This window comes from Schistocerca serialis, chromosome 3 (assembly GCF_023864345.2).
Source record: "Schistocerca serialis cubense isolate TAMUIC-IGC-003099 chromosome 3, iqSchSeri2.2, whole genome shotgun sequence".
NCBI classification, from domain to species: Eukaryota; Metazoa; Arthropoda; class Insecta; order Orthoptera; family Acrididae; genus Schistocerca; species Schistocerca serialis.
In genome coordinates, this window is record NC_064640.1 from 309,250,102 (window position 1) to 309,276,657 (window position 26,556).

General features: G+C 40.7%; 1 protein-coding gene and 1 pseudogene across 5 annotated transcripts in view; one reads left to right on the forward strand and one right to left on the reverse strand.

Moving 5' to 3' along the window:
- LOC126470106 (rho GTPase-activating protein 190) overlaps nt 1-26,556 on the forward strand; it is a 293,491-nt gene that overhangs the window by 145,486 nt on the left and 121,449 nt on the right. For all 5 annotated transcript variants that reach the window (XM_050097683.1, XM_050097685.1, XM_050097686.1 and 2 more), the window contains exon 17: nt 3,937-4,145. In XM_050097683.1, the coding sequence (XP_049953640.1) occupies nt 3,937-4,145 (209 nt within the window). The remainder of the gene's footprint in view (nt 1-3,936; nt 4,146-26,556) is intronic.
- On the reverse strand, nt 13,003-13,120 carry LOC126472067 (5S ribosomal RNA; annotated as a pseudogene).

Genomic DNA, 26,556 nt, shown 5'->3' on the forward strand with positions numbered 1-26,556 from the left:
GTGCTGCACAAACTCTGTGAGGTCATGCTGGAAATTTCTTTTTTCCACTTCCCACAATAGTCTGAATAGTATGTTATTTCATGTTCCCTAACAATCGACCAGGTGGATCCTTAGCTGGTGCTCGTTTTGTAGGTCAGATTGCTTCAGTTTCCTCCACAGTTGTGGCACCAACTTGTTGATCACTTGTCTAGGCTCTTGCAACTTCTTTTAGGAACATTTTATATATTTTTTGTTTATCTGGATTTATGTTTCTGTACGCTTTGTATGTGTTAAACAAAGCACAATTGATTAGAAACAAAACTACTTTCTTTGTCAATTTTTTGGTTTTAAGCATTCTCCCACAATATGAAATATATTGATCAGCTCTATCCATGCCTTTCTTAAATTTTTTGTACATCACAATACATTTTGGTTTTCTGTACAATTTCCCCTTGCTGTAGGTTTTTTGTCCCCCCTCCCCTCCCCGCCCTTCACGTGTATGTACGCGTTGTGGATTGTTTTATCATTCTCACCTCCCTTATATCTTTCCATACCTGCAGCAAAATGCCACCTTGTCTTTGAAATGTAGTGTCACCTTTCTTTAGCGATTTGGCTTCTGTTTGTAGACATTGAGGTAGACCTCTGTTGATTTGTATTGTACGACAAACTCTTGTTTTCCTTTCTGGAAGTGTTTTGGCAATAGCTTACTATTGTAATAATTTTCTTGATAAACATGGTACCACATGCCAATGTGAGGTGAAAGTACAGAGAGAATAGTGTCTTGAAGCTTTTTTTTATTTCCCCAGTGTGTATTTCTAGATTTGAGATATAGCCACTTACACTTTCACAAACCATACGAACAAGCAAACCATATCTGATAAGTTTTTCTGTATTATATGTCCATGATGTCATTGATTCATCAAGAGAAATCTCCTGTTCAGGTTTCTATACGATCTTAAATTTATCTTGATGGTAACTTAAGCACGGGTTCAATTTTGTAGAGAGTGTTTTCCTGACCATTCTGTAAGGAATTGTCATTGAAAAGTCACAATTTCCATATCTGCTCAAATCAATTTCTGTTCATTAGCTTGCCAAAAATTGGTGTCTCTATTAGAGGATCTATTGACCAGTAGTCCTTCAGATAACCTGTTGGCTTGTTGCTGCATTTATTCAATTAGTTACAGTTATATACTAACCAATATGTTCCACATGATAGAGAGATATCACAGTTATGATCCATGGAACACGTAAATAAATAAATAAGAAAAAGTGCTCTGCAATTTCTCAGGGCGTAATGTTGCAAAGAAATATGAAATGGAACGAGCACGTGAGAACTGTGGTAGGGATGGTGGATGGTGAATGGTTGACTTAGTTTTATTGGGAGAATTTTAGGAAAGAATGGTTCACCTGTAAAGGAGACCACATATAGGACACTGGTGCAACCTAGTCTTGAGTACTGCTCGAATGTTTGGGATTCGTATCAGGTTGGATCGAAGGCAGACATCGAAGCTATTCAGAGGCAGGCAGCCAGATTTGTTACTGGTAGGTTCAGGCAACACGTGTTACAGAGATGCTTCAGGCATTCAAATGGGAATCCCTGGATGGAAGGCGACATTCTTTTCGAGAATTTAGAGAACCAGCATTTGAAGCTGACTGCCAAATGATTCTACTGCTACCAACATACACCGCGAGTAAGGACCACGAAGCTAAGATATGAGAAATGAGGGCACATATGGAGGTATATAAGCAGTCATTCTTCCTTCACTCTATTTGCAAGTGGAACAGGAAAATAAATGACTAGAAGTAGTACAGGATACCCTCTGCCATTCACAATATGGAGGCTTGTGGAGTATCGATGTAAATGTAGATTTGTGAAAGGTTGCACGACTTCACGCCAATGAGGATAACAGGGATATTATTGCTCTGACTGACTATTACCGCCTTCAGATATGGAGGAGATAGTGTAACGGAAGAGGCTGTAGTTTGATGGTATTCTGTTTTTGATGCATTGTTAACTCTACACAGATCCATTCAAAACAAACAGGTAGGCTACTGTAATTCTCTGTCATTCAGCTGCCCAACTTTGTGCATGTACATCAACTAGTTCATTGAGTCAATTGGAAGTAATGGATCACTCTACCTATTACTTTGAGATTTATGTGACTTAAATTATTTTCTTGAAATGGAATAATAGTCTATGCAGATGAGGAATTGCAGGGCACAGTGATATCGTGACGTGACAGATTGATGGCAATCTTTCTGCAGAGGGGATAGGAAAACTGTTACACCATTGTGACAAATATCTGTCACCATAGCAAGTACAGTGAGCAATATTCATGTAATATTTACTTATAACCCTTTCTGATATGTGAAACTGGATGGAAAAGAATAGCCTTTGTATGTGGTTTTAGAATTGTGTCATTGCAGAAGTAAGACTGTGTGGTAACGGGTGTAGGAGGGGCATTGAAATAAGTAATCCGTATTGTAAAATATCGAAACAGGAAGAGACATCTTGTATACTAAGACACTGCTTGCTATCAACCCTGATAATGAAGAAAGGCTACAATTGAAATTTTTACTGCACACAATAATTCATAGATATTATTTGTAATATATGCATTGGTTTCCATAAATGAAAGAAAAATCATAAAATTTATAACAACTTATATATTTATTTCCAGATATGATGAAACTTGGCCGTGTGTAGTACAAAATCAGCAAAACATGAAAAAAATTTTAGCTTGTAGTATATTTCAAATATGCAAAATGGATGTGCCAGTGATATACCACAAGGAACATCAGTACAGATTGTGATTATTCAGGGCAACAATACACCAAATACAATGATGTGTGTTGCTGTTACTGGTGGTACCTGTGAGCACCAAGGGAACTGAATGTAGTTGTACTAGCTAACTTATATTCAACACATCAAGAATGTGGAGAGGACTTTGAGTAGCAGTATGCCTCTTTACAGTATATTGTGTGCAATTCAGGTCAAGACGTTGAGTTCGTAGCTACATGTGCAGAATAATTGCTGTTAGGAGTATTTATGAGATGAACTGTGTGTGACTGAGTATTCTGGCCCAATAGAAAATAAGTTATAATTAACTGCTGTGGTGTAAATACCTAAGCTTGAAGACGGCCCTCTCACAGTGATAATTCTACATAGAAAAAATAAATATCTGTGCATCTACTTTAAAAGACATTCCTTTTGCATGTTTGGTACATGATACAGAGCAAGATAGTTCAGTGGATAAGGCACTACACTCACATTTGGGAAGAGCATGATCCAGATCTCAATCTGGCCATCCAAATTTAGTTTTCCTATAATTTCCTGAAATATGCACCTAAATAATGGACTAGTTTGTTTGAAGTAACCACAGCTGATTTATGTACCCCACTGATGTCCAGTTGTTTGTGTTTCACCTCAAATGACCTTAGTGTTGCCAAGGCGCTGAACAGTATCCTCCCTTGTTGCCTTTTCAAGTGAGTAATATTCATGTAATATTTACTTATATCCCTTTCTGATATGTGAAACTGAATGGAAATCCCTGAGCACATTTTCTTGATGATAAACCTGTGGTCTGGAATTTTTGCCACAGGATGAATATTTAACCAACCGGCCAAGTTAGTGAGCAAAGCTAGCGAGATTAGAAGATACCCGAGATCATGTCAGTTACTGCTGTATATTATTGAGGGATCACTATTTTGTGATTTTTCTCTAATTTATGGAAAGCAGTATATTTTAACCTTTTAATTTCATCTTCATATGATATGAAGGTATATTACTTTGTATAGTTTAGAAAATATCTTTCACATGGATGACATGTGGAGTTTATTTTTATATGTCACTATTATGTATACCTGTTGGTATAACTACCTAACATCTGAGATTGTTTCATTGTGTGTAATCAATTAAAATGTCAGTTTATGAGAAACAATCTTTTTATTTATCAGGAGTGGGTCAGAGATCTATGAAAGACTTCCTACAGATGCATCATTGGCAGATGATCTGAATGAACCTTTGTCATCAACATTCCCAGAAGACCGTTTACTTAGCCCTAGTGATGACAGTGAGATCTATTCCCATGTAGATATGTATGGAAGAGACAATGAACCTCTCCTTAAATCAAGAGAGACGAAGAATGCAGATAAATTGCAACAAGGTTAGTCAATCTATTACCTAATATAACAGCTGATGATGTATTGCCTAATTTATAGTTTTTAAATGAGTTAACTTATTTATTTGTTTAATGAGCACAGCATGTGTTTGATGGTCGTAGGATTTTAAGTAATGTCGGTGGAGCAGTGAAATGTAGACATTGTGAATGAGTTAATTTAGTCTGTAAATGGCAGCAACTCTGCAGCAAACAATTTAATTTTTGTTCATAGAGGTAGGCACTGACATTATCTGCACAGACAATAAATATGTATGGCGTAAACTGAAGTGCACATTATTGTTGTTGTTATTATTATTATTATTATTATTATTATTCCAATTCTTTGTCCCAAGAGCAGGTAGAATTTTATATATGTAGTAGCCAGACAAGCAAACAAGCAAATCCCACAGAAGTAAAATGGGGTAAAAAAGTATTGTGATATAGGAAGAAGACTGGTGTCATGAGTAAAGTGAAAATAATGACACAGGTTAAAAGATTTATTTTTAATCACTAGTGTTACTTAAAGAAATTACCCAGTTGATATAAGGGAAACTGACAAAAATCCACAGACAAAAGAAACAGTAGGATAATATATTCTGTGAGGATGCTTAAAAAATTAAGAGGAGATTGGGAGGTAACACTAAAATTAAAGCAGTCCTCTTTTCAGAAACTTGTTCCTTAATGACCTTTGTGTCAGTAAGACCTTAAAATCTAACTTCCATTCTTTCTTCTCGCATTAGTTTCATGTAAATTCAGAATCATAAATTAAACAAATTGTATGTCACGTTTCCAAAGGTATAATGTTTTAAGCAGTTCTGAAATGTTTGCATGGAATAAAATGCAACTTAAAATATGATGCAACAGAAATACAGTATAACCCCACTTTTACATTCCTGGAATTAAAATTTTCCCACTGTTCACATTTTTTATTGTTCCTGTCAAATTTCCTGTGTCAACAATGCTAATTCACACCCAATTTTGCATCAACGTATTTATAATTTTCCTGCAATTTAGGCTTTATGAAAAAATGTTTGTGGGGAAAAAACTGACGTAAAATGACACTGGCATGATCTTGGCCGTCAAGTAGTCCTTACAGACGTTATGTGGTTAAGTTTCTTGACACCAGGGTGCTCTACTTAGTGGATTTAAAGCAGTAAACATGTAAAAAGTTGGATCAATTTGTGCCGTACCTCCTGCCACTGCCAAACTCTACTCTGCATGGTGGCTGTTAGGAGTAACTAGGTTTGTACAAATAAAGGTATCATGACCACTCACAACGATTTCCAAACTGTATATACAGTGCATGCACCATTTTGTGATTGTTGTAATCATCACACCTCTGTGAAACCGTATTTAGTATGTTTCGTCTTTTGGCCGCTTGTAGCGCTAGTTGACACCTTCATTCAGTTTGAACTGCTCAGATGTCTTTGGGTTAAACACAGCACAAATGACATATATTCTCATGCCGAGCAAAACATGTTTCAGGAATTTATTCTCGTTGTTAAGTTTTCTTTTTTTTATTTTATTTTTTGTTTTGTTTTATATACACAAAAAGACTTGGATATGTGTGGTTTTCTACATAACTGAGGAAGCACAGTACCAGATAACCTCAAATAGACGACTACAGTTGAAGAGATGCAGATCAACACATATGCAAACACCACATAAAATACTTATGTGTATATTTGCACTGGATATTGAGAAAATTTTTTCGAAACGCACGAAAAATATGTAACTGATGCAGTGTTTCATTATTTAAATAATGAATGACAGCTGTAGGCGTTCCAAAAACATCGATAATGACATGAAATGGAGTCAAAAGTTTCTGCTTCCCAGTTATCAGTTTCCATTATATCAGCAGTTTTTATTAGATGATAAACCATTGTTAGATAATAAACAAGTCCATGATGCCTATTATGTGCAAATATATAAAGTGTGAAAATGCAAGGGGGCATCCTATTCACAACTTTTACAGTTTAAAATGTTATTGCCACATTTTACCTTTTCCTGCATTTTACACCATTTTTTTGGAGTCCCTTGAAAAGTGTAAAAGTGGGATTTCACTGTATGTATTCTTAGAACATGAATGTGTTCTGTCTCGTGTCAGAAGGTGTGGAAGTCAAATGCACGCCAGAGGGTATGGACCTGGATACCCACTAGGGGTCTCTGTGCTCCGGTGCGCACCTGCGCCACGAGCCTCACTGTGTGAGTGTGCCACTCTCGATACCACATGAAGTCCGCTGACACTTGAGTTCCCTGTGGTCATGTATTTAGGCGGCTGCGCGGCACTACCCTGGCAGTCTGGTACTTGCCGTAGCTCACGTGTGCATCTCGGCCGTACTGTTTTCCAGTTCCATGTGTTGAGATACATACTGTCATCGTTTGGAGTGTTCCTGCATTGTTGTTGTCTTGCCGTGTTCATCACCTCAATCCTTGCCTGCTTGCTTGCTTGCCTGCCTCATGTTGTGTCCTAGTTGGTCGTAGTGTCTGTTGTCTCCTACTTGTTCATCTGTCTTGTCTGTTCATTGTTAGCGATTCCTCCAGCAGCTCCCCCACCTGGCTGCTTCGCGTCTCCGTTCTCAGAAATGCACTGGTCGCTCGCAGCTATAATATTGGCGACGAGCTAAATGGTTCAGTAGCATGGAGGCTAAGTTTGTCTGTCTCCTGGAGCAACAGCAGCAGCTCGTGCAGCAGCAGCAGCAGCAGTGCCAGTTAGATGCCTTACAGCTGTCATTGCAGTTGCTGATGGACAAACTCATGGCATGGGATGCCCTACCACGCCAGCTCCTGGGTGTTACGGTTTCTGATGCTTCCCAATGTGCGCCGTTATTTCTGCCCTTTAACGATGCTAAGGAAGACTGGGAAACATACTTGCATAATCTGAAACAACATTTCACAGCATTTCAGGTCATGAATGACTCCTTACAGCAGTCGTTATTGTTGTCCTGGGCATCACCAGACACATTCTTTCTGCTCTGCAAGTTGGAAACATTGTCAGACCCCGTGGCTCTCTCCTTTAAAGAGATATGGGTGCTGCTGACTAACTACTATTCCAGCGATACCATGTCATGGCGTCTCATCTTGAGTTCTACCAATGTTGAGATTCCCCCCTTGTCTGACATATGTATGGCTTAGGAGCCACCGGTCACTCCTTGTTGGTGGTCGTGTGAGTCACTTCTGTCTTGCCCACAGTGCTTTTCTGCCCACTCTCATGCAGACTGTCCCCATCACTGGAAGATGTGCACACGCTGTCAGAAAGCTGGCCATCTCCGATCTGTCTGTCACAGCTGCTCAACCCTCTCCCGTCCCTCACCCATGGGGCATCAGGATACCGTGCACATGCTGCAATCAGTCGTCACACTGGACACCCCATTGATTTGGAAGTTGTTCCTCATGCTCCGCATTTTTGATGTGGACATTTGTTTCCAGATCGTTATGGGGGCCACCGTCTCCTCCATCAATCTGGCGACATTTATATGCCTGGGTTCACCGGAGCTGTCTCCCACCTCTCGGTGACTGGTCGCGTACGGTGATGGTTCTATCATTCTCTGTGGGCAGTTCTCGGTCTGGGCCACCTATAAACATGTTCCCTGGCTCCTGACCCTACTGGTGATTGACCATCCCTTGGCTTCAAACATTTTTGCACTTGATGCTTTCACACTGTGTGGCTTTTCAATTTCTGACAAAGTTAAGGTCATTTCCTTTGCTGCCCGTTCCAGAAACTCGATGATCTGTGCTCGCCCTATGCCTCTCTGTTTCAGTCTGACTTAAGGTGTGCTTCGGACTCCCTGGTGCACATTGCTCTCCGGCCAGAAACTCAGCCACAGTTCTTCCAGGCTTGATCTATTCCGGTGGCGTTACGTCCAGCAGTCAAGCAAGAGCTCGATTGACTGCAGGCTGCTGGCATCATCGAGCCCCCTGAAAGCCAGTGCTCGGGCGACCCCATTAGTGGTGATCAGGAAACCCAATGGCTCCCTTCACCTATGTGGAGATTTCAGAGTTACAATCAATGCACAGTCCCTGGTTGACACTTATCCCATTCACCGGCAGGAAGACCTTCTCGCCAAACTTGGGCGCAGGGAGTACTTCTCTAAGATCGACCTGGCAGAGGCTTACCCATAGATGAGGAATCCCAGAACATCGTTGTCATCAACACGCCTTTCGGCTTATGTAAATACAAGCACCTTCCATTTAGTATTTCCTCGGTAGCGGTACCTGGAGCAGTTCACCACAGCCCACACCGGCATGTGTCAGTTATCTCGATGACATCTTGGTCACTGGCCATACACACCACAAGCATTTGCAAAACCTTGGTACCTTAAATCATGCCACGCAGGCCTCAGGCTTATGCTGTGGGCTCAGTAAAGACGGCATTCGTCTGTTGGATCGCAACGTTGCGGCCATCAACTCCCTTCTCCGCTCCAAGGATTTATCTGACCTCCAGGTTTTTTTGGGCAAGGGTAACTACTACTTAAAGTTTTTACCCCAGGCTGCTATCGTTGCACAGCCCCTAAATCACTTGCATCACATCTACATCTACATTCATATTGCGCAAGCCACCTGACGGTGTGTGGCGGAGGGTACCTTGAATACCTCTATCGGTTCTCCCTTCTGTTCCAGTCTCGTATTGTTCGTGGAAAGAAAGATTGTGGGTATGCCTCTGTTTGGGCTCTAAACTCTCTGATTTCATCCTCATGGTCTCTTCGCAAGATATATGTAGGAGGGAGAAATATACTGCTTGACTCCTCGGTGAAGGTATGTTCTCGAAAGTTCAACAAAAGGCTGTACCGAGCTACTGAGCGTCTCTCCTGCAGAGTCTTCCACTGCAGTTTACCTATCACCTCCATAACACTTTCGCGATTACGAAATGATCCTGTAATGAAGCGCAATGCTCTCCATTGGATCTTCTCTATCTCTTCTATCAACCCTATCTGGTACAGATCCCACACCGGTGAGCAGTATTCAAACAGTGGACGAACAAGTGTACTGTAACCTACTTCCTTTGTTTTTGGACTGCGTTTCATTAGGATTCTTCCAATGAATGTCACTCTGGCATCTGCTTTACCACAATTAATTTTATATGGTCATTCCATTTTAAATCCCTCCTGATGCCTACTCCCAGATAATTTATGGAATTAACTGCTTCCAGTTGCTGACCTGCTATACTGTAGCTAAATGATAAAGAAACTTTCTTTCTATGTATTCGCAGCACATTACACTTGGCCGGCCGCGGTGGTCTCGCGGTTCTAGGCGCGCAGTCCGGAACCGCGCGACTGCTACGGTCGCAGGTTCGAATCCTGCCTCGGGCATGGATGTGTGTGATGTCCTTAGGTTAGTTAGCTTTAAGTAGTTCTGTTATCTAGGAACTCTTCAATCGAATCACACAATTGGTCTGATAGTCCATATGCTCTTACTTTGTTCATTAAATGACTACGGGGAACTGTATCAAGCGCCTTGCGGAAGTCAAGAAACACGGCATCTACCTGGGAACCCGTGTCTATGGCCCTCTGAGTCTCGTGGACGAATAGCATGGAACTGAAATGCAGTACGACCGAGATGCACATGAGATCTAAGGCTGGTACCAGACTGTCAGGGCAGCACCTACAGGGTAGATTTCTAGTCTCCAGACAAGTCATTATATTCGAACATAACACGTGCTCCAAAATTCTACAACTGATTGACGTTAGAGATATAGGTCTATAGTTCTGCACATCTGTTCGATGTCCCTTCTTGAAAACGGGAATGAGCTATGCCATTTCCCAATCTTTTGGGACGCTACGCTCTGCTAGAGACCTTCAGTACACCGATGCAAGAAGGGGGGCAACTTCCTTCGCGTGCTCTGTGTAAAATTGAACTGGTATCCCATCAGGTCCAGCAGCCTTTCCTCTTTTGAGAGATTTTAATTGTTTTTCTATCCCTCTGTCATCTATTTTGATATCTACCATTTTGTCATCTGTGCGACAATCTAGAGAAGGAACTACAGGGCAGTCTTCCTCTGTGAAACAGCTTTGGAAAAAGACATTTAGTATTTCGGCCTTTAGTCTGTCATCCTCTGTTTCAATACCATTTTGGTCACAGAGTGTCTGGACATTTTGTTTTGATCCACCTACCACTTTGACATAAGACCAAAATTTCTTATGTTTTTCTGCCAACTCAGTACATAGAACTTTACTTTCGAATTCATTGAACACCTCTCGCATAGCCCTCCTCACACTACATTTCGCTTCAAGTAATTTTTCCTCACACTACATTTCGCTTCGTGTAATTTTTGTTTGTCTGCAAAGCTTTGGCTGTGTTTTATGTTTGCTGTGAAGTTCCCTTTGCTTCTGTAGCAGTTTTCAAACTCAGTTGTTGTACCATGGTGGCTCTTTTACATCTCTTACAATCTTGCTTGGCACATACTCTTCTAATGCATATTGTACGATGGTTTTGAACTTTGTCCACTGATCCTCAACACTGTCTGTACTTGAGATAAAACTTTTGTGTTGATCTGTCAAGTACTCTGAAATCTGCTTTTTGTCACAGAAAAATCTTCCTACCTTTTATAATATTTCTATTTACGACTGAAATCATTGATGCTGTAACCGCTTTATGATCGCCGATTCCCTGTTCTGCGTTTACTGTTTCAAATACACTCCTGGAAATGGAAAAAAGAACACATTGACACCGGTGTGTCAGACCCACCATACTTGCTCCGGACACTGCGAGAGGGCTGTACAAGCAATGATCACACGCACGGCACAGCGGACACACCAGGAACCGCGGTGTTGGCCGTCGAATGGCGCTAGCTGCGCAGCATTTGTGCACCGCCGCCGTCAGTGTCAGCCAGTTTGCCGTGGCATACGGAGCTCCATCGCAGTCTTTAACACTGGTAGCATGCCGCGACAGCGTGGACGTGAACCGTATGTGCAGTTGACGGACTTTGAGCGAGGGCGTATAGTGGGCATGCGGGAGGCCGGGTGGACGTACCGCCGAATTGCTCAACACGTGGGGCGTGAGGTCTCCACAGTACATCGATGTTGTCGCCAGTGGTCGGCGGAAGGTGCACGTGCCCGTCGACCTGGGACCGGACCGCAGCGACGCACGGATGCACGCCAAGACCGTAGGATCCTACGCAGTGCCGTAGGGGACCGCACCGCCACTTCCCAGCAAATTAGGGACACTGTTGCTCCTGGGGTATCGGCGAGGACCATTCGCAACCGTCTCCATGAAGCTGGGCTACGTTCCCGCACACCGTTAGGCCGTCTTCCGCTCACGCCCCAACATCGTGCAGCCCGCCTCCAGTGGTGTCGCGACAGGTGTGAATGGAGGGACGAATGGAGACGTGTCGTCTTCAGCGATGAGAGTCGCTTCTGCCTTGGTGCCAATGATGGTCGTATGTGTGTTTGGCACCGTGCAGGTGAGCGCCACAATCAGGACTGCATACGACCGAGGCACACAGGGCCAACACCCGGCATCATGGTGTGGGGAGCGATCTCCTACACTGGCCGTACACCACTGGTGATCGTCGAGGGGACACTGAATAGTGCACGGTACATCCAAACCGTCATCGAACCCATCGTTCTACCTTTCCTAGACCGGCAAGGGAACTTGCTGTTCCAACAGGACAATGCACGTCCGCATGTATCCCGTGCCACCCAACGTGCTCTAGAAGGTGTAAGTCAACTACCCTGGCCAGCAAGATCTCCGGATCTGTCCCCCATTGAGCATGTTTGGGATTGGATGAAGCGTCGTCTCATGCGGTCTGCACGTCCAGCACGAACGCTGGTCCAACTGAGGCGCCAGGTGGAAATGGCATGGCAAGCCGTTCCAGAGGACTACATCCAGCATCTCTACGATCGTCTCCATGGGAGAATAGCAGCCTGCATTGCTGCAAAAGGTGGATATACACTGTACTAGTGCCGACATTGTGCATGCTCTGTTGCCTGTGTCTATGTGCCTGTGGTTCTGTCAGTGTGATCATGTGATGTATCTGACCCCAGGAATGTGTCAATAAAGTTTCCCCTTCTTGGGACAATGAATTCACGGTGTTCTTATTTCAATTTCCAGGAGTGTAGTTCGAGTCTGTTCATCACCAGAAGGTCTAATATGTTACCGCCATGAGTCGGTTCTCTGTTTAACTGTTCAAGGTAGTTTTCCGATAATACACTTAAAAAAATTTCACTGGGTTCTTTGTCCCTGCTGCCCGTTATAAACGTTTGAGTCTCCCAGTCTATATCTGGTAAATTAAAATCTCCACCCAAAACTATAACAAGGTCGGGAAATCTACTCCATATATTTTCCAAATTTTCCTTCAGGTGTTCTGCCACAACAGTTGCTAGCCAGGGGGCCTATAGAGACATCCAATTACCATGTTTGAGCCTGCTTTAACTGTGACCTTCACCCAATTTATTTCACATTTCTTATCTCCGTCAATTTCCTTTGATACTATTGCACTTTTTATTTGATACTATTGCACTTTTTATCACTATAAACACACTTCCCATTCACTGTTCAGCCTGTCTCCGCGATATAAATTCCAGTCTGAGTTTAGAATTTCATTACTGTTTACATCTGGTTTCAGCCAACTTTCCGTCCCTAGTACTATGTGGGCATTATGACTATTTATTAATGAGAGCAGTTCTGGGACCTTTTTATAGACGCTTCTGCAGTTTACTATTTGCACTCAGTCTTCAGGCCACAAGTGGCCCATCGGGACCATCCGACCGCCGTGTCATCCTCGGAGGAGGATGCGGATAGAAGGGGCGTGTGGTCAGCACACCGCTCTCCCGGCCATTACGATGGTTTTCTTTGACCGGAGCCACTACTATTCGGTTGAGTAGCTCCTCAATTTGCATCACGAGGCTGAGTGCACCCCGAGAAATGGCAACAGCGCATGGCGACCCGGATGGTCACCCATGTAAGTGCTGGCCACGCCCGGCAGCGCTTAACTTCGGTGATCTGACGGGAACCGTTGTACCCACTGCGGCAAGGCCGTTGCCAGTTTACTATTACCACATTAATATTGTCATTCCCTGTTGCGTTTTGCCTACTGCTACCTTGTCGTGTCTCAGGAGTCGTCTTGTCGGGCCTAGGGAGGGAATTTTCTAACCTAAAAAACCCACATGTGCACTCCACACAGCAGGGACCGTGGGTGAAGCGTGTAACACCTGGGATGTACAATGCGACACACAAGACTTCCCACTGCTGCTACACTCCTGAAGACAGCTAACCGCGGCCATCAGCACGCTCAGCTGTTCGCGAACAGTGGCCAGCTCCTTCTGTGTTCGTACACAGCAGTCACACATCCTATCCATCCTAAGAAATCAACAATTTACTGTAGATAGTTAAGTAATCAACTTTTAACTAGACTGCTAATTCACTAAAGGCGACTGCCTGACTAAACTGTGGTTACTAAACACTTCTTGTTGGAAACAATGGAAATAAGCACGAACTGTCTCTGGACTGTATTCAAAACAAACATGAAATCTATGGAACACTGTTACTAGTACTCGAAAATTAAAGCTTCCTAAAAGCAAAAACACATGGAAAAAAGAAGTGACAAGTAAGAAAAACACAGTTAATACTTAAATTTACATAGTTTGCTGCACAGGAGATGTGAAGCAGACGGTAGTTACGACGACTCTAGTCAAAGGTTAAATAACAGTATAAATTGTGTATAGTAAGAAGACATCTTATACCTCACATAAGAGCTTTCTTTGTGCGCATGCAACTTAAGTAACTTGCCTAAAAGAAAACACATTGATAGACACCAATGAATAGTTAATTTGGAAATGCGGGGAAAGAGAGAGAGAGAGACAGGAGAGAGGAGAGAATTAGTAGGTTCAGATAGTTGTAGGTTACAGTAGTCATGCAAAGGTGAAAAGATTTGGAAAAGTTAGGCTAATGTGGAGAGCTGCATCATCAAACCAGTCTTCGGTCTGAAAATCATGACAATACATCTGAAGTCGTGGCAGGTATAACTTTGTTGTTACATGTGGAGAGACTGAAAAAAAAATGTTAGATTTTCATTATGCACCCTGTATTCTGCCGTAATGAATAAAATAATGAAAATGCCCATTGATTCTGAGAACCCAAGGTGAGCTTTCACTGTAAGTAAAAGTTGAGAAGCCATTGTATAAAAACCACAGATACGAAATTTGAATAAAGAAAACCAAAAATATATCTGAGGTGCTGCATGACATTTAAATTCAGTCCACCTGTTAGAAATCAGATTGACCAATACACACAGTTAGTGTAAGTAAGAAACAGCAACACAATACAAAGTAATAGAGGAAATCTGAAGTAAAAGTGCAAAAAAAGCAGAAGAAGAAGATAAAAGTGGTATTTTGTTGAAATAATTGAGTGCATATTAGTAGACGAATGACTTGCGTAGACAATTATAAATGCAACACACAGCTACTGTTCATTTACTTTTACTGTCAGAACTGAACCATCTTTTATCTAGTTAGTGAATAATGCAGTCGGCCACAAAATATGTTTTAAAATGTTTTATTTTAGTGCCATAACTGGTTTCGGACTACCATGCCCATCTTCATGTGGCTAATATTTTCAGTTACATAGATTTTTTGATCAAAAACATGTTGTATGTTCCTGCAATAAGTTCCAGTAGATGATGATGTCTTTTGATGTGGATCATATGGTTTTTCAGGTTGATGCATGTGTTGCTGAACTGCAAACAGCACACACAGTGTAAATAAATTATTGTGGCACACTTATATATTCTTAATGTCAGTGTTGAGCATCAAGTATGTGCTGTACACTGGACATTTTTCCTTACAATACATTCCAGTAACAGTGACACTAATGTGATATGTAAATCACTGAAGTGACATCAAATTGAAAGACTTGCACCCAGTCATTGAGCTACATGAAATTGTGTATATATGCAGTGACAGTAAGCTATGCATTAATTATGCATCTTTGTACATGAAAGAAATTTAAGGGTAAAGCTGGTCAACCTATACCATGTACCATTGTTCACAGTGGTTATGTATTATTTATTGAACTCCAAATGAAGTTTACTTAAGTTTTATCACCATCAATTTCAGTTTTACTGAGTGAAAACTTTGGCACATTGCTATTCTTACGTGATGGTGCTTTGCACCAAAATCTTCCTTTCCTTTTTCTTCAAGTTCCAAGTTCCATGTTGTACTGGCTTTTATTGTTAACTGTTAATGTAATTTTCCATGAAAACAATGTATTGTGCTTCAGTGCTCTCTGTACTGTGTTAAATGGCAAAGCTTGTAAGTTGCAAAGATTATTGAGATACTGTTTACAAACATTTGTAGTAAATACCATTAGAAATCTCTCTTATAAAAAAAAGGTAACTCTCATTGTGGATCAAAAATGTGCTTGCATTACTAATGGTGGTGATCATTTGTCTTCTAAACAGTTGTAGTCAGTTGGGTTATGCTTGGTGTCATAATTGTTCTTCAACCCTAGATATAGATTTCTCTTTTAGTTGTCGTTTAAACAATTCTTTGTTATAATTCATACCTTGTGTGTGAGCCTCTGTAATGGTAGTTTTATTACTTAGAGTCCTGTGTCTGCCTCAACCTGCTTACCCGCTAGTGGTCACTGCCCACTATGTCAGTCACTAGTGAATTCAACCAAGAAATGTTTAACTATCAATTCTTCGCAGAATTTATGGATGCATTTCAACTCAGAATTTTTAAATATAAATTTTGTAGTTAAACTCAACAGTTACATAATTGAAAATGTTTCATTCATCAGAAATATAATGGATTAAGCATACAGTACCTCTACTGTTTAGGTATCTTACAGTTGGTATTATAAAAGGAAAAGCATACATCAGAGTGTAATTATAACAGAATTGAACAAGAATCATATTTTTGTGCAGTATTAGAATCTTTCAACAGATTCAGTAACTTATCATGGCATAGAAGACACTTTTAAGAATGACATTTCTTGTTATATTTAAATTCCAGTCAAAAACTTCATCATCAAAATATGAGATGCAGAATAAAGCAGCAAATTAATTTTTCTCTGTTTTGCGGCCAGTTCCCTAATTTCAGTGTCATACCTGCTGCCTCCTCTACAACATCAGTAATAGATAATCAATGTGGGCAGTGTGGTGTAATGTTAACTTATTTCTGGTAGGTGATATTATGGGTTTGTCAGGTTCAGTAAGTAATGTCCAGGAATATCTGAGATCAGCCTCTGTAAATACCTTCAGTGACATTGATACGACATCCACTTCATGAGTAAAACGTAACAACCACTATAAAACTTTTAAAATGAAATAATAAATGCAGTTCTTATAATAATAGCAAAATTAGTTAAGGAGTATTGTTATGAGTTGAGCAATGGTGTATCGAATAAGCAAAAGTTAGTAACCTTCCATGTAAACTTGTTCTCAAAGTTTGCAGTTGTGTTTATTTCACGAGATCTGTGTGAGTGACTCTGTTATGCCTCAGGAAAAGTCGCAGAATTTTAACAGGAAACCTCTCTGTGATGCTCTCACACACATCAAATGAGTCAGTAATGAAAGGCGCTATTCTTCTTCGTGTCTTTTCTGTTCATTGTACCTAATAAGGGTCCAAGACTGACAAGCAGTATTTGAGAAGACAAATGAGTGGTTTAGTAAGCTGATGGGTTATTCCACATAACATCACTTTACATTTCTATTCAGAGATATTTATTAGTTGTCTGTGTCAGTAAATAATCAACAATTATGTAATCAAATTGTAATGGATCTGGCTGCCCATTTATATGTTGTGCTTTAAATTTGTTTATATTGAGACTGAACTTCCAGTTGCTGCAATAGTCTGTCAGTCAGTCTTCTGCATATAAAATCTATCACTTTTACTTTCCAATAAATGACTGCATTGCCCAGAAGAGCCTTACAAAACTGGCAATGTAACCCTCATCATCACACACACACTCAGGGTGGTCAGAAAATGTCTGAAACGCTTGTCGTGGTGTTGTAGGGCAGATTGTACTGAGACATAAATGTTAAGAAAAAATGCGATACGTTGCACCGTTTCCAAGTTATTTAGCATTGAAGTTAGCCAATAAGGTCGTTGCACTCACGAATTCAAGTTTCTGCTAACCAAACAAAGCACTCGTTAGGTAACACCGCCCCTGGCAGGCCGCTTGAAAGTGAGCACGCGACGCCCCAATTGGCTGACTTCTCTGGAGTAATCCAGAACATATTTTTTCTGATAATTTCTGCTTGTTCAGAATGACATGCCTAGTTCTATTTGCTAGAAAGTCATTGATCCTATCACAGATGTGTTCTTGATTCCATAATCTCTTATTTTGTTCACTAGTCGACAGTGTGGCACTATGTCGAATGACCCTGGAAAAATGTTGGAGGTTGCTTCAACCTCTGCACTCCAATTAATGTCTTGTCCATCTTCTGGACTGACAGAGTTAGTTGAGTTTCACACAGCCTCTGTTTTTGGAATACATTTTGATTTCTGCAGAGGAAACCTTTGGTCTTCATAAAGATCTATATGTGAAAATAAAATGTATTCCATAATTCTCCAACAGAATGGCATCAGTGAAATTCTCTTATAGTTACATATACCAGCATGATGAACCTTGAAAATGGGATTGGTATGCACCTTTTTCCAATCACGTGGAGTTCTTTGTTGTTTCAGTGCTAGTAGAAAGTGAGCAAGTGCTTTCACATCATCTGTGGAGAATCTGAGAGATATCTCATCAGGTCCAGGCACCCTTCCCCTGTCGAGTGATTGGTATTCTGCAGTCACATATCTCAGTATCTATCATTATGCTGTGCAAGTGACTATTGAAAAGAGGAAGCCTCTCACAATCTTCCCCAATTAAACTAATTTGCAAGACAGAACTCACTACAATAGGCGTTGTGTCATATTCCATTTTGATGCAAGTGATTGGATATACGACTTTCATCTTCAGCTACTTTTACATAAGACTGAATCATCATTTTCATTAGATCAATGTATAGGATTTTACTTAGATTCATTGGGTACTTTACAAAGTCCCCTCTTTTTCCTCATTTTGGTTGGCTTCTGTTTGACTAAGGTTTTGGCATCATTGAAATCTGCCACGAGTTCCTCTATACTGTGATAGCAATTTTCTAACTAGCCTATTGAACCGTGATCAGTATTTTATATCCCCTACAACTTTGTTCAGCTCTTACCTATCTAAAGAGCAGTGTACAGTAATCTTGAATTTTTCCAATTCATACAAATATTCAACATTTTCAATCCCAGAGGTGTATTTTTGATTTTGACTGCTCAGATAATCTGCAGTGGCTTTATTGTCACACATGCTAAGCTCAAATATTTACTCATCTTTCTCAGCCTTCCTGTAAACACCTCCAGAGACATAGTATCACATCTTAAGAGAGAACTTTAAATTTGTGACTGGATTGAGAATTTATTGGTAGGGAGCAACCAGCATGTTACTGGATGGAGAGCCTTCAATAAATGTACAAGTAACTTCTGGTGTGCCCTAGGGAGGTATATTGGGACTATTGTTGTCCATATTGTATATTTATAACCTGGAAGGCAATATTAGTTGTAACCTCAGTCTTTTTGCTGATGAAGCAGTTATCTATCATGAAGTAGACCTTGTATCTGAAAAGAACCACATGAATATTCAGTCAGATCTTGATGCGATTTCAGTGGCGCAAAGATTGATAACTTACTTGAAATGTTCAGAAAGCAAAAACTTTGTGCTTCACTAAATACAAAAATACATATCAGTGTGGCACAATTGGAATCAGGTACAAATTCCAGGGTGAAACAGTTTCTTGAGCTATGGAAAGTTTTAGGTAAGGGGGGAGTAGACTTGAGTTCATTTGTTGAATATTGGGAAAATACAATAAGTCTACAATGAGGATTACTTACCAAACATTTCACTGACCAACCCTAGAATATTGCTCAAGTGTGTTGGATACATACCAAGTAGGGCTAAGTGGTGATATTGAACTCATACAATGAAGAGCAGCATGAGTGGTCAGATATGTGTTTTATGGAAATTCAGTAAAACTTGAACCCATAGATGCTTGAAGATGGATGCTGTCTATCCTGCAAAAGCCTGCTTACAAAGTTTCTAGACCCAATATTACCTCCTATGTATCACTCTCATAGGGGTTGTGAATACAAGATTAGACTAATTATGATGTGCACAGATGCATGTAAGGAGTAATTTCTTCCCATGCTAGATATGCAAATGGAACAGGAGGAACTCCTAATATGTGGTAAAATGTGAATTACCCTCTGCCATACACTTCACAGTGATTTCCTGAGTGTAAATGTAGATATAGTCATTGATGTTACAACAACATTGTGATCACTTATCCCCTCATTTGTGTTAACTGAATCAAACTAGTTCAGGTGTGTTTTTCATCAGATCTAAGTAGCTGCCCTCACAAGTCAGTCAGCTATGTAGTTGTGCCTAGTAATTTTTTTGCTAAAACTTTTGACCAGTTATCACTGAAAATTCCCTGATTGACTAGAATATGCTGAAGTTAAACCTCTACACAAGAAAGAGGATAAAGAAATACCATCATCCAGTTTTACTTTTGATAGTATGCTCCAGAGTTTTAGAAGATATTATGTATAAGCATCTTCTTAACCATCTGATCACAAATAATGTCCAGATATTTTTTTTTTTTTTTACTTTCTGGAGAGTTTCAGTGTTGAGAAGTCGGTTGCACATTCAGTGAGACTGATACTTTCTAAAGGCATTTGACTGCATGGCTCACAACAGTCTCTTAATAAATTAGAACATTATGGCACCACAGGCAGTCTACGTCTATATTACGCAAACTACCTTAATGGTGTGTGTCAGAGACTACTTTGTGTACTAGTGTCACTTCCCCCTATTCTTGTTCCAGTCACTTAGAGTTCTTGAGAAGATTGATTGCTGTTAAGTCCCTGTGTTGACTCAAATCTGCAAGACGTACATTGGAGGAAGCAATATGTTGGTTGACACTTGTAGGAATGTATGCTCTCTAACAGTAGACCATACTGTGATGCAGAATGCCTCCCTTGCATTGTCTGCCACTGGAGTTGCTCGAGCATCTCTGTGATGCTTTCATGCTTATTAAATGAACCTGTAAATGCTACCTTTCTAAAAGGAAACAAAGGTTGCCAAGATGAAAAAGCCCATGAATTAAGCTTCTACCCATGGTTGGAAAGTAATTACATGTTTCTGTCTCCAAGTTCCATCCTGTGTGTATTACTGACGTTTCACTAGGTGCACTGACAGTTGCTAAGTTTGCTTTATATACAGATGACACAAATATTGAAACTGCAGTGTTAGAAAGAACTAGTAATGGAAATTTTGATAGACAGTACTTAATGGTTTGAAAATACTTATTATATGTAGTTCAGAACCTATAACAGATTTCCATTCAGTAAATGCATAAAATAAGAAGACTTGGCTATAATAAGTTGAAAGTTTTAAGATCTTTGTTGTAACGGCGACCGGAACGGTTGCAGAGTAGTAGTGACAGAAACGTGGCGGGACCTGCGGAGCGGCCTGCAAACAACAACACAACGGGAGAGGATGGACACGACCAACGGAGGACCTTACGACACAACAAGAACAGACAACAGAGTAACGAACCAAACAAGACAACCACGTCCACTGGAATAGAAACGCGGAGTCAATACGCTGTCTGAGACGATATGTCCTGAGACACAACACGATGTTAGACTGCTGGCTGAGCGCAAAGCAGGCGCTTAAGTATGCTATCGAGGATGCCGCTATTGGCCGCTGGGACCACATGTTCCACTGTGGCGCCCTCACACTAAAAGCGGGCCAGGAGGCGCGCGCCGCCACAGCTTATGGCACGATGGTGCAGATACCTCTATGGGTCTTCAGAGTGACGGTAAACTCTGTTGAGAAGAGCATACTATAGAGCCGCTAAAAAGCTGTATCAAATCATTATTTATAATGCTAGTTCTGTGAGACATGTTCAACATAAAATGAAAATGCTGGCATACTCCCACGCAATTTCATTCCGTAATGTCATGTGGTGTGTATAATAATTTAGGGTTTACTCTGTAAGCCATGCTAAGTTGTCCCAATGTCCAAAGTTGCAAAGTGGAAACTGTGGTCTGAATTCAACATCATAGTGTGGAAACGTGTTAAAGAACTGGGCATTCTAACTTTTCGTACTTCAGGTATTTATTGCTTAATGGAATTTGCCATTAATTATTATCCCTTTTTTCCCAACCAAATACAGTGGGTGAACAAAAATATGAAAACACCAAAAACACAACACACTACCTTGCCTAATACGGTGTAGGAAACCATTGGCCTTCAAAACAGCTTCCAGTCATCTCAGAATGGATAAGTATAGGTACAGCATGGTTCTCAAGGCAATGTTATACCATTCTTTTTGCAAAATAGAGGAAAGTGTTCAGGTAACAATGATTGAGATGGATAGTGATCATGCACCCTTCTCTCCAAAGTAGATCACAAAGGCTCAACAATATTTATATCTATGGTGGTGACTTGTGGCCAGGGAAGATGTGACATTCATCCTCGTGCTCACAAAACCAATCGTGGACGATGTGACCTGTATGAACGTGGGTCCTGCCATCTTGGAACAGAGCATCACCATTGTAGAAAAACTTTGTACGATGGAATGGACCTGATTAGCCAAAATGACCACATAATCCTTGGCAGTAATGAGACCTTGCAGAATGACGACATGTCCCACAGAATACTATGATGCAGCTGCCCAAATTATCACCAAGCACACACCATATTTCACTCTTGGGATGTAAACTCGGCAGGATGTGGGAAATGGTGTGCAACAAGACTCTTCCAACCAAATTAATTTCTTCCATTGCTCCATAGCCCAAGTTGTATGGCTTCAGCACCACATTTTCCTGTTACAGATATTTACATCACTTATGAGTGGTTTTGGAATTCCAGCTCACACTGCAATTCTCTGCTTATGGAGATCCCTTCATGTTGTTTGGGTGCTGAAAGGGTTCGCAATTGCAGCATTCAGTTCTTCAGTAACTTTTGCATCATTTTTCCTTCTATTCTTTGTCACAATCCCCTTCAGTGACTGTCTATCATGATCACTCAATACACGCTTTCATCAACATTGTGACTTAGCAAATGACGTTTTTCTGCTTTCCCTGTGTGTGGCATAAATCTTCGATATGGTGCTGCTTAAAACAGCGAACACTATGGCTACCTTGGTTACAGAAGACCCCACCATATAGCACCAGTAATTTGCCTACTTTCGAATTTACTTAGCTTCGACATAATGCACTCGTAACTACAAAGAACACAATGCTGACCATAATTGACACTTGCAACATATTGAGGACGTTGTCAAATACAACAGCACAACCTGCAGGCTTGGCTAGCATCTACATTTATGTTCAAGAATGTGTTTCTTGCAGTGTTTCCATGTTTTTGTCCAACTCCTGTAGTTCACAAATTCAGTAACAGTGATAAGAACAGTCTGTTTTACAGCTTAACAGCATTAGATGTCTATATAATATTACGATTAGTTAAATATGTGTTGTAATGTTTTTTTGAAAGTTTTTGGTTATCAATGCCTTATAATTATTTTGCGTGCTTAATTTACATACACTGCCCAACAACAAAAAAATGGAAGCACGCAGAAGTGGAGGAGAAAACAAAATGAAACTTCGTGCATTGAGAGGGAATGTGATGTTATTTCGTTGATTACAATATTGAGTCAGTATGAACGCACTTATCAGTAAGATGTTGCAACCGTCTGGCTTGGATTCATGTACTGATTCACTTGGGAAGGATGACATAAAGCCATTATATACTCTCCTGGGTAAGCTGGTGCACAACTCTAGTAACCAGTCCTTGATATTCTGAGATGGAGTTTTCATGCATGCTGCTCCCATACGTGTTCTATAGGGGACATTCTGGATCTTGCTGGCCACAGCAGTTCCTCAACATCAGGCTGACAGTTCATAGTGATGTTTGCCATGTGTGTATGGGCAATGCCCTGTTTAAAAATGGCACCATGATACATACAAGATATAACACATGAGGCCTCAGGATATCTACGATGTACCGTTGTGCCATCGGAGTTTCTTTCATTCACTACCAGCTGTGACCTGAAGTCATTCTTCATGGCTCCTCACACCATGACACAAGGAGTAACACAATGTGCCTCTTCAAAATGTCGGAAAAATGGGACCTGACGATGCTCATCGGGGCTAGTACAGAAATGCAACTCATTGCTGAACATAACACAACGCTATTCATTAGCAATCCATGCTGCCTGCACTTGGCACCCCCCCCCCCCTCCCCCGCATTGTCTCTCCTGAGGACCACTTTACCAAAGATATGTGGAATGAACATTGAATTTAAGCATGTAATAAATATATTCTATACGATACCTTTCTGATATGTCCCATGTCAATAAGAATCTACATTCTTTGGGTCCATGCAATACACCATGTGCTTAATCTAAACTGCTGCTGCTACTACTTCTACTACTATGACAACTACTACTACTATAGCTGCTGCTGAAATAATCACCAGAAGTATTGAAAAAAGTTTAAGTTTAAATTACTGTAAATGTATGAGGTCTCAGGCTCTGCAAGGTAGCCTGCTGCATTTTGAAGTGAATCAGCAGCTTTCCTAATTCGAGTATTAAAAAATAATAATAATAATAATAAAAATTAAAAAAAGTTTCATTCAGCATCAGTCTCTGATGATTATAATAGGGAGGCATTACTTCCAATTGTAAGAGATCAGATACATGGAATCACAAACCGATATAACTGAACCCTGTCTGTGGAACAGATGTGGAGTAAATTGTAAGCTTGAATGTAATGGTGTTCCTGTAGGAAAAGATTTCCTGGAAAACCAACTGTCACGCCACATTTGTAAAAAGCTGGCTCAGATATGCAAATCTATATCCAAGTTGATGTGTATTTCCCCAACATCTTGTGAGACTATGTATGGATCCAAACAAACAACAAATGAAAACTCACAACACAGGGCTTGTCTGATAGTCCTCCAGATGATGATTGAACTAGATTAACGTCCAATGCTAGTAACAGGCCACAACAGTACTAAAATATGTATATATTAATAAAGAGAGAGAAAGAGTCATTTGAAATGTTATACTCCTCCTGTGTCCATGAATTGTTGAAAGATAAAACTGCTATTCTGAAATGTATCAAATGACTTCAAAATGACACCCCCTAAAGAAACTGCTAAAGCCCAAAAAGGGACCATTTATTGCAGAACAAGAATCTCGGCCAATATCTCATACTAATCAAGAATTACTACACCTTGAACTATGATAAGGATGTTTTAAGTGGCAGCAATGTTATGTGTATGTATAAAACTATGTTGCAAAGGGGTTGGAAAATAGGAGGTATCATTGAGGTAAAGAACATAATGAAATAAATTGAGAAGTTACAGAAAACTTCCTGTATTCATTTTTACATTAATTTCACCAATACCTTCTGAACACATTGAGGTTGGATATTTCTGTGTGGTAGTAATATCTTATGTACAAAAACCCGTACCCTGTTACACACCTTCAGAGATAAGATGTGGAGGATGGAAGAAAGACATCCGCAAAGTAGGATCGTATTCCTCCCCAGAAACATGCATGTGCTGCTCAAACGCACACCATATTTGGAGTAGGACTTGTCTTGTGTACTAACAGAAAGAAAAATTTAATAAATTTGCAAAATAAACACTGTACATTGGATCAGAAATGGAATACGAGGTTCTGTAACCTCTCCCTTTCATGTGTCATTTGTGTCAGCTGCAAGAAAAGCAACAATAGAAGTAAATGTTTCATGAAAAACAGGTAACAGAAATTAACGCAGACACTTATGTTTGTAAGTGCATGTGTACTAAAGGAATGACCCTGCACAAACCAGGAGTCAAAGAGGTTGCTGTTAATGCCCAGCAGGTTGCCGTTAACATAAAATCTGAGGAACAAAGCAGTAAGGTGTCTCCTCTGTGGCCCACATCACCGGAATTAAGGCAGAAATTTTTAAGAAAGAACAAGGTACAGTCAGAGGAAAGGGTGGCAAAACCTTCAGACAAAATGTTTGAACTTGACTCCGATGTGCATGAACTATGAACTAAAGAGCCCATTGTAACCTTTACTTCCCATCCAAAATACTAGCTGCAGAATAGATATTGGGGGAAAGAAATATCCTCTTTGATGAATGTTTCTCGTACTTCACCAAAATGTAAATGATTTTGAAACTTGTGAAGCTGAAGTGAATCCATTGGCACATGGGATGCTTGGATATCTTTTCCATAAACCCATTTTAAAACATCAGATACCAATCTGCACAGAGTGGATGACCTGCAAGGAAACAGAGTTGAGGGTGAAGTGAGAATCATCTTACAGCACTCAGTCTGTTCCTCCTACACTGAAGTGCCAAAGAAACTGGTATAGGCATGCATATTCAAATACCGAGATATGTAAACAGGCAGAATACGGCACTGCAGTTGATAAGACGACAAGTGTATGACGCAGTTGTTGGATTGGTTACTGCTGCTGCAATGGCATGTTATCAAGATATAAGTGAGTTTGAATGTGGTGTTATAGTTGGCGCACGAGCAATGGGACACAGCGTCTCCGAGCTAGCAATGAATAGGGATTTTCCCATGTGACCATTTCACAAATATATCGTGACTATCAGGAACCTGGTAAAACATCAAATCTCTGACATCGCTGCAGCCGGAAGAAGCTCCTGCAAGAAAAGGACAATGACAACTGAAGAGAGTCGTTCAATGTGACAGAAGTGCAACCCTTCTGCAAATTGCTACAGATTTCAGTGCTAGGCCATCAACAAGTGTCAGCATGTGAACCATTCAGCGAAACATCATTGATATGGGCTTTTGGAGCCTAAGGCCCACTCGTGTACCCTTGACGACTGCACAACATAAAGCTATATGCCTCGCCTTGGCCCGTCATTACCAACATTGGACTGTTGATGACTGGAAACATTTTGCCTGGATGGACAAGTCTCATTTCAAATTATATTGAGCGGATAGATGTGTACGGATATGGAGACAACCTCATGAATCTATGGATCCTGCATGTCAGCAGGGGACTGTTCAGGCCGGTGGAGGCTCTGTAATGGTGTATGCAGTTGGAGTGATATGGGGCCCCTGACATGTCTAGATTAAACTCTGACAGGTGACACACATGTAAGCATCTTGTCTGATCACCTGCATCCATTCATGTCCATTATGCTTTCCAACGGACTTGGGCAGTTCTAGTCTGACAACACCACATACGTCCAGAATTGCTACAGAGTGGCTCCAAGAACACTCTCCTGAGTATGGTCTGTTCACTGTATCCTCTACCTCATAATCCTATTGATGTTGCAACTTACGAGTCAACTCCCTCACCCATTTTTCTCCTCAGACACTTCAGCGTCCACTGTGTGCAGTAGCACTC